Genomic DNA, 10,329 nt, shown 5'->3' with positions numbered 1-10,329 from the left:
GAATTTAAGTGTCTGGATCAATTTGTAATGCATATTGGTTATAAGAACCGTTTATAGGTGCCTCTCTGCCAACAGATCTGGAACCAAATGATTTGAGGATCAGTTCTCATTAATCCTTGTCCAGTTGCAGTATTTTATTATCTGTCTATGCCAAACTTCTTTCAGAAACAACGAAAAATTTGTTGTGAAATTAATCAGGATTTAAATTAAAAAATCTTTGTTAAGGGGGAAATACACTAGACTTTGTAAGTGAAACAAATTGAGTGTTAATATGGTAGTGGTCAAAGTCAGTCTTCAGAATGATTTAAAGTGTGTTGCACATGTAAATTCCAAAAAACACCAGGATTTTTGTAAATAAAGTGGTTTAAAGTTTTTTTAATCCTATTTACTCTGAAGAAAAAGATTAAGTGGATCTTACCTCTCTGATAGTTTGATACTGTTTGCTATCTGATCATGTATAATTTTTTTTGGTGTTTGTAACACCTTGCTATTATAATTTATAAACTATGAATAAAGGAAAACTAAGTTTTAAAATAAAACATACATGCCAAACAGTCCTCGGGTTTAGGACTGATGTCTCTTTAAAATAATTAAAGTGCTATTCATAAATACCAGTTTTGGGGACAATATTAGAAGGCTCCAGTCAGAAAATGACCTATAAACATTTATCTTAATTCATAGCTGAGCTGATTTTAAATAATTTAAAAATTATTCATAGATGAAACAATTTAGAAGTAATTGATTATGAAAGGGCCATTGCAAATTTTTGTCAGCTAAAGAGTTTTCTTATTTGATAATTTCTAGTGGAATCTTAATTCCTTTTAAAGTTCTGTAAGTCTACAAATTTCCAGTTTTAATGTTTAAATGCTTAGAACCTGTACCTAATTTTCTTGCCTTTTAAAGGAACTATATTATCTTTTTAAATAAGTACTGTTTTTGATGAGCCACAAGAAAAAAAGATTTTGTAGCTTGCCACTCAGAACAATGAAAATTTCTTATTAAAAAACTAAGATTGATTCATGTGAACATATATAGGAATATATGAAATATAGACTCACATTGGTTTGCCCACTGTGTGCATGTATACTCTGTTGTAGTTCTCTGACACAGTGACTCTATAAAGTCGCTGACCATAGTGCTGAACCAAGACAGCCATATTGGTCACTGCTAAATCTGACTGAAAACTGTACACAGAAATTGTATAGAGGTTCAATTACATCATCACTGTAGGAAATATATACATTACATTTCATACATATTTTTATGTATTCTTTTTACCCAGCTGTATTGAAATGAACCAGAGATTGTGATAGAGAAGTTTTATTTCTTAAGTATATTAATTTATTGTATAAAATTGATTTTGAATAATGTCAGTAAAATCAATGGGATCAATGCTAGAGTTTTTTCCTTTCTTCGAAAGCTGTCATTAGATGAAGACAAGGTTTTAAAACCAATTTAAGCAACAAATGAGTTCTCGAAAACTATACTTTTAGTTGATACCACTGTAAGTTTGAGTAAAAACTTGATATTTGTGTTTTTATTCTGGTTTATATTCTGGCACTATCAAAATCAACATGACAACTTGTGATTATTGACATTAATAAAGTTAGAAATCACTCAACTAAATTCTAGTTAGAAACAAAAATACAAGCAATTTCTAAAGAAAGAGAAAAATATAAATTTTGAAATTATAATGATCTTGATTTAGCACTTTGAGGAAATTTTCTATTGTCTGAAGCAGGATAAACACCAGGCTGTTATTGCTTACAATATTATTGAGATTTATACTCTGTGAAATGAACACTAGTGTGAAACCATTGTAGAAATTACCTGAAAAGGAATGTTGTGATACATTTAATATTTTTGTAAAAAGTACTATTTTAGGCCTAGAACTTTGACATTATTTTCTTAAAAATAGAATGGGTTGATATGCAGGATCATCAAATTAAGGGTCAAAGGTGACAAACCAGGACAAAGGGCATACAGCTCATTTTCAAGCAATCAGTTTCTAGTTTTTTCATGGCTGAACAAAAGCTTAATTATATAGAAAAAAGGACTTAGTGTTAAATGACCAGTTCTAATGGTGGAAAAACATGTTTTAAATTTGCTGCATATTTCAAATCACTGTTTGTTATTTGGGAATTCAAGAACCAAAATGCTACTTTTATATTTTTCAAACAATTGTTTTATGTAACATTTTTTTCAGATTCTTCAAAAATATTTCAGCTAAAATATTCTATGCTGTACAGACTAAAAAGAGATTTTACTTTTTCTGTAGTTTTAAATTTTTTTGAAAACTGTAAATTGTTTTATCTTTTTGCATTGTTCTCTTAGTATATAATCTTCTCTGCTATTTAAAATCCTATTATTTTTATTTAGTATTACATTTATTACACCATTAGATCACTGGCAGTGAGGTAAGGGTGAGCAACCTCTAAAACATTTCTTGATCTTTGTTAAATGTTTATTGAAAGTATTTCAAATGCACTGAAAGTTCTCATTTAGTCATTAATCTCTTGTGATATAAATTTTTAACCATTAATATTGTATATTAAAACTTAAAATGTATTATCAAATAAAATTGTTTTGTTAATACTGTAATTAACTGGAAGTGTTTAGATTTATTTAGAGGCATTTTTGTTTACCATATCAAGAAGCTACTCTAAAGTTTTCATCTTACAGATATGGTGGGCCTTCAAATGTATGTGATTAGCTTCATAAGACAGGAATTTTGCCATTATTTTGATTCTTTAATCTAAAACCACTATTGTTTTTTACTCAGTGTAACCCCAAGAGTGACTCAACTATGAGCTTTATTATAAAACTATTCTTTCTTACAGTGAAAAATACAGTTTTCATTAGCAAAACTGGCAGCTGTGCCTTAATTATGCTACAACATTCACATTCAAGTTAAAGAATTATTTACCAATTAACGTTTAACATAGTGCCTTTAAACGGTCTTGACAGTTTGCCAGTTGAATTAAGTTATTTATTGAAGTTTTTTTATTTTCCAGAATAAAATTTTTTTACTATAGTATTTGAAGAGGTTGCTAGAGCTGCTCATATTTTATGTGAAACCAATAAAACTGCAGTTTATAAAATGGTTGTGAAAGTTAAATTCATCTCTGTATTTCAGCTGTATTATAGATATTAGCCTCTAAGGTTAAGTGTTTACATAATATATTATAAATAGTAAAAAGTAATATAATTTACTTCATAAGTATAAAAATGCAATTTTAAAATGTTTTCTTAAAGTAATAAAAATTCATTCTTCAAGATAATGTTCTAAGCATTTTAAGGAATGGGAATTTTCCTGTGTTAACATTCCAATAACAATGGTTTTTCAAATGTTTAAAGTCATCTGGAAATATTTGTTTTACCTTAGTTTGAAGTAGGTAATTTTCTTTGATTTTTCTGTATCTGTGTGTAGATGAGAATACAGCATTTTCAGTTTATCTAAAATTACAGTAGGATATTCAATGAAATTACAAAATGATATATCCTGATTTTACTTAGGCAACATTTGAACTTATCTATTGACTCAATTTGCAAAAAAATAATTACAGTGAAGGGTTTTAATACATATTAGCATTCCTTTAGAGAACAGAGTAAGAAAACATTTTCATAAAGCATACACATTGACTTTAATATTGAACTTCTATATCTAATATTTTATTTCAAATGTGTATATGTTACATTTAAGTTGCAATAAACATGAAAGTATTGTGCTTTAGGCTTTACTGTGGTGTTTATGTAGAATGTTTGCTATATGATCTTAAATAGTCATTTTTTAAAAGCTTTCCTCCCAAGTATTCTAAGAAGGAAGAGTCACGTTGCTGCCTATTTTGCTTTCCAAAGAATTTATTTAGTTCATTGATAATTGAGATATATTGTAAATAGGCTAATTTTTGTTATAAGCCATAAAGTGAGTATTTTATTTAGTAAACTATAATGTACTTTGCATTTACATATACTGATAATAAGAGAAACAAAATTTGTTATTTTAGATATCTTTTTAAATGTAGAGAAATTATAGTGATGAGAATAATGAAATAATTTTCCTTTTACTATAGTGAATATTTTTTATTGCTAAATTGTTTTTTGGCAACTTAAAGTAACTTCTTTTAAGAAGTAAAAACTAACATGATGTAAATTGAATTGAAATAAAGTTCTGAGTAATATGTAGTAGCATTTTTTATTTATTACTACTCAATTCTTTGGGCTTAAGAACTTGGCAATTTTAAAATAAGTTAGAGCATATAGTAAAGAATAGTTTTCTTTCACATTGAATAGTTAACAATAATGGATTAATAACAATATGTAAAGTACTTGAGAAGAATGTTGTTACATATTTTAATAGAAGGAAATGTGAAATCTAAGAATGTAGTAAATGGTGATTATAAGTTAAGCAATTTTATAATAGTATATGTATATATAAAGTAAAATTATTGAAATCACTTCATATGTGTATATTTCACGTTAGCAATTGTCAAGTGATTAATTGCCTATCACATTCTCTTTTATGAAAAGATGGTTTTAAGAAAATTTTGTATACAAGTCCATTTAATTCATAAAAGCAATCCTAGAAATAGTCTGCTGGAGTTCAGAAATTTATTAAGTCATTGGTTCATTAAAAAATATGTATTAGGGGCACCTGGGTGGCTCAGTGGATTAAAGCCTCTGCCTTCACCTCAGGTCATGATCCCAGGGTCCTGGGATCGAGCCCTGCATTGGGCTCTCTGCTCAGCAGGGAGCCTGCTTCCTTTCCTCTCTCTCTGCCTCTCTGCCTCCCTGTGATTTCTGTCAAAATAAATAAAATCTTTAAAAAAAAATATGTATTAAACACTAAAGAATGTTGGGATTACAATGATGAGCTAAATATACACAGTCCCCTCCGCCCTTTATCATTACAGAGCATAGCGTCAAGTTGGGACAGGGAACATTTTCATGGGCTATTACGGCCAATTACAGTACAGTATTATATGGGAGAGGCATTGTACTCAGTATGGAACAATAAGAAAAAAACATCTAAGTGGACATTTAAATGATTAAGAGATTATTCTAGTGAAGGAGCAGAGAAGGGTATTTTAGGATATCACAGTTTCAATTAGATTTTTGTTTTCTAAAATTTACCAAAAACTTATTATTAAATGAAAATACCCATGTATGAAATTACAAAAAGCTGTTTTTGGAATTTTCATTCATTTAAAGGCTTATTTTTTATTCTTTATTATTTATGTCAAAATGTAGTCACCCATAGTAAAGATAGGAACAGTTAACATTTGTCTCATTCCTAAAATAGTTGTTCAGTAAACACTGGATGGTCAGATTTTAATATCCATCTTTAAATTTAATTCTATTTTTCTTACCCTTGTTTCTGAAAAGTTTTAAACCATTACCTAACCTCAATACAGTATATTAATGTCAAAATAATTCCATCTTACTTTTTCTTTGAAAGGGATGATAATATTAAAACTGCCAAAAAAAATCCCAAAACCAAAAAAAAATTATATGTCAAGTTTAAATAATGAAAAATCTGAATATCTTCATCATTCAAACTTATAGTAGCATTTAGCTAACTTTCTTACACCATTTGATTTTCACTTTATTAAATCTGTCACCCATAGTAAAGATAGGAACAGTTAACATTTGTCTCATTCCTAAAATAGTTGTTCAGTAAACACTGGATGGTCAGATTTTAATATCCATCTTTAAATTTAATTCTATTTTTCTTACCCTTGTTTCTGAAAAGTTTTAAACCATTACCTAACCTCAATACAGTATATTAATGTCAAAATAATTCCATCTTACTTTTTCTTTGAAAGGGATGATAATATTAAAACTGCCAAAAAAAATCCCAAAACCAAAAAAAAATTATATGTCAAGTTTAAATAATGAAAAATCTGAATATCTTCATCATTCAAACTTATAGTAGCATTTAGCTAACTTTCTTACACCATTTGATTTTCACTTTATTAAATCTGCCATTTATAATTAAATGAATTATTTGAAAAAATTTTAGACAAATCCGTATTGATTTTTACACGTCTTTCAAATATCTTGGTTTGAACTTTTCTGTAACTATAAGCACATAGAGAAGATCAAACATAGGCTGTGTTTCCAAGTGCAGTAGAACCCTGCACTTGGAAAAGCCTTCATTTCGTTTTCAGAAGAAAATTAGATTGCAACTTAAAGAATTTACACATAATGGCTTATTTTTTGTGAGTTGATATGGTAGATGTAGTGTATAAAGGTTGGTTAAGGGAAGAAAGACAACCCTGGGTGGTAGCAGGTGAGTGGATGCATGTTCAAACCAATCTATTTTCCAAACCTCCATAACTCTAAACCCAGGGAAAAAATGCTAATTCAGTGGTCAGCAGTTTCTCTTCCAATCGCTATATTTCATTACCAGGTAACCTCTTTATTTAGTCACCCATATTATTGTGTCATGAGATCTGCCAGTGGATGTATTAAAAACATTAGTATTTACTCAAATTTTTGAAATAAAACTGTTTTTTTCTTTTTTAAGTTGTAGGTTCATATATCTTAGATACTTTTAATTAAATATACTTAGTGATTAAGCATACTACCATTAAAGCAATTTTTTCTCACATAGTATATAAATGTAATGGACCCAATATGAATGGTATAGTACCACAATTATATTCTCATGATTTATCTTATAAAATATCTGAAGAGTCAAATAAGTTCATCAATAAAATGTTGTTAAGTTAGGTTGATTTTTTTTTTAAGATTTTATTTATTTATTTGACAGATAGAGATCACAAGCAGGCAGAGAGAGAGAGAGAGGAGGAAGCAGGCTCCCCGCTGAGCAGAGAGCCCGATGTGGGGCTTGATCCCAGGACCCTGGGATCATGACCTGAGCCGAAAGCAGAGGCTTCAACCCACTGAGCCACCCAGGCGCCCAGTTAGGTTGATTTTTAACAGAGGCTTAAAAAATAGGATTTTTTAATTACAGTGTAAAACTGAAAAAATTTAAAACTATTCTTCATGAAATTGGGTCATGAACAATTAAGAGTAATCTTAATGGTTTTGTTTAAGATGTTTTTTAAACCAATGTCCTTTCATAGGAATGAAAGACAAGTTTATGCCAATTGGTTATGTGATTTTGCTGGGTGAGTCTTAAATTGTTAAAAAAAAAAAAAAGTTTACAGGTCACTTCACAGAGTCAAACACCTAAGCATTTTATTGCTTTCTAATAAGCCATTAAATTGAAGAAGAGGCAATTATGTAGGCAATTAATGTAGTACTGACTTGAGCTCTCTGATTTTAGGTTCTTCAGAAGATGATGAGGTCATTCAACCAGGTTTCATCAGCCCCAGGTTAGTCTTTACTTTTTTTTCCAATTAAATATTTAACTTAACTAAGGTTATAAAAAGGTTACTGGGGGCATATAAGAAAACTTGACTCCACTTTGGCAAGAAGGGTACCATATCCTACTGTACTCTAGATGATTTCATCTATAAACTCATACTCTCACCAGAATTGTGTGGAAAAAATATTCTAATTAACTCCTTTTCCTTCTTATTTTAGCAGAATTGGATTTTGTGATTTCCTTTTCTGTTATTCATGCAAGATAGATAACAGATATTTAAATGCTTATGGAGATTTGTTGCTTATTCATTTTTGTAACTCCCATAACAAAATAGGAACTTAGAGATACCTGTTTGAATTAAATTAAAGGTAACACTTGGTGCTATTTCCAGATAATTTACTATAACATAAATAGCACGATATATTAAACATTTTTCAGTGATTCAGGAAATTTTCTTAATCTGGAAGCTCCATTTATTTTGCTTTTCAAGAACACTTATGAAATTTGTTCCTCATTATACTGCAAAAATAAATCATAGGAACTCTTAACAATTTAAACCTAGACTTTAAAAAATATATATCCTTTTATTTATTTAGGTGTGCTGTAAAACCTAGACTTTTGATATGTAAACCTTTTTTTAAAAGGTTTTTTTTAAATTTATTTATTTGACACTGAGAGAGATCACAAGTAGGCAGAGAAGCAGGCCTGGGGGAGGGGGGGTGGTGCAGGGGAGAATGGGGACAAGCTCTCTGCTTAGCAGAAAACCCCATGTGGGGCTCTATCCCAGGACCCTGAGATCATGACCTGAGCCAAGGGCAGAGGCTTAACCCACTGAGCCACCCAGATGCCCCAATAAGTAAACCTTTTATAACTGAAAACTTACTTTTCAGTAATAATTCTATTTGATGATAATGTAGTATTTGGTTTCTGCTGTGCTGAATTTAGTGTCTTGGGTCTACTTTTGATAAATACTATTTTCAAAACATACTTAAGTGCTGTAATATGACAAAGTTTATGAGCATTAGTAAGTACAAATAAAAAGCTATTATTCTATTATTCTGTAAACTTATTAAATATAAGATTGCATGTAGCAAGAGGAAGTAGTGGAGATCAGATTTTTAATGAGGAAGCCACTGATCGGCTCTGCTATTTGACAGACACTTTACTTTTCTCTAGAGTGAATCCTTTGACATGGAGATGATGCTCTTAATCAGTATCCTGAACTAGAAGATTCTGAAAAGTTGCTACAATATTTTAATTTACCAACTAGTTGCTTCTTACTACTGGTTATATTTTTTCTCTGGTGGCAAATTGGAGGCAGTTCAGAGACCTTTCTCTTTTCTGTTGGGAAATAATGTTAACACCAACGTGTTAAGTGACTGCAATAAAGTTTCATGTCTGTGTTTCCTTGTGACTAAAAGTGTTGGCCAGGGAGAGGCTCCACTTTGACCAAAAGAAAGTTTATTTCCAGAGATTACGTTTAAGCTGAAAGACTTGAAGATTGACTGGTTCAGTCTCCTCACATTGCTGATAAGGAAACAGAGACCCAGAGAAGGTCAATGATTAGCCTAGGGTCATAAGGTCATTAAATGGGACCAGAACTCTGGCCTCCAGTTTCCTTTTCTTTTCCCTTTCCCTCTTTCTTTCTTCCTCCCTTCCTTCCTGTCTACCTACCTACCTTCCTTCCTTCCTTTCCTTCTCAAGTTTTATTTAGTTTAAGTAATCTTTACACCCAACATAGGGCTTGAACTCACTACCCCAAGATCAAGAGCCCCATGCTCTACCAAACTGAGCAAGCCAGGCAACCCTGGTCTTCAGTATATAGTTAGATATTTTTTCTCCACAGATTTGCTTCTCATGTAGGCATCTTCAAAGCCTGAAGATTTCTTCTCACTTGCCTAATCTTTTACTCCTGCTCTCTTTTTTCCTTTCCATTTTCCATCTACCCGTCTCCTTCCTGCAAATAAACCCAAAGTGAAGATATTAAAGAAATAACTTGGAAGCAGTCTATACTCTTATTTCAGTTTATTATTTCTTTTGATGAGATTAAGTTTTAAAGAATAAATTTTCATTCATTACAGGGAAAGACTTGTATGTTTATATTATTTAGTGTAATTTCTACAAACTGAAAATATTCACTGCAAAAATATTCTTAAATTATGAAAAATACATGTTCAAGTATTATAGGTGAAAAATATAACTCATTTTTTAAAATAAAACATGAAGCTTCTTTTTGTGCTATTTTGGGCAAAGTAATGTAATGCTTATCACCAAATGATCTTTCAAACCTATTTTTGTTCCAATTAAAATCATTTAAGGAAGTTTTAAGCACAATTCAGAAAATATTTGGGAGGAATAATAACAAAATTTATATTTCTCCTTTTCATTGGGGGAGAAGTATGTTAATAGAATAGGATTTTTTTCTATTCCAGTTTTTTTAAAAAAGAAAGTTTCTACAAAATGGTGGTCTTAAAATAATGCTCCTTTTCTGAATTAATTGTGCTGCTTTAAATATCTTGCTGAAAGATAACTGATCAAAAAGGAAAGAAAGTTGTTTGCTTTTGAAATTTAAAGGCAATTTATCTGGAAAACTTCAGCTTTATGCTAATCGATTCCTGTTTTTCTGTAATTTAGTTACACCTGGGGAAATGTGTAAAGATATTTAAGGAAAAAATTTAAGAGATTTTTACAGCTATCTAAAAATTATCAAAAAATCCTCAAATTGGAACAATTGTATTTAAGCGAGAGCATTTTGCTTCCAGGTAAGGAAATTAAATGAGAACGGAATTTTGCTTTTTGGAAACTAAAACAAAATTACCCCCTCCCCCAATTCTGAAGTGCCTCTACTGTAAGACCAGTGCACCCAGGCAAGTACTCTTTCACTTGACTCCGTATTGTAAGTTTCAAGAAAAGTAATTGCGAGTTATTTACTGATACGAAGTGAGTGGGAGGGATCGGGAACAGTTTGCACAACGTGTGGGTGCGCAGCTTTT

General features: G+C 30.5%; 1 protein-coding gene across 1 annotated transcript in view; it reads left to right on the top strand.

The window, feature by feature from the left end:
- Positions 1-10,329, top strand: part of LIN28B (lin-28 homolog B) — a 139,448-nt gene that overhangs the window by 2,115 nt on the left and 127,004 nt on the right. The window contains exon 2 of the mRNA XM_082730543.1: positions 7,295-7,343. Within this exon, the coding sequence (XP_082586669.1) occupies positions 7,307-7,343 (37 nt within the window). The 5' untranslated portion in view covers positions 7,295-7,306. The remainder of the gene's footprint in view (positions 1-7,294; positions 7,344-10,329) is intronic.

Source organism: Mustela nivalis, assembly GCF_964662115.1.
Source record: "Mustela nivalis genome assembly, chromosome: 5".
Lineage (NCBI taxonomy): Eukaryota > Metazoa > Chordata > Mammalia > Carnivora > Mustelidae > Mustela > Mustela nivalis.
Note: the sequence above shows the minus strand (reverse complement) of the source record. Positions and strands in the feature narration are given on the sequence as shown.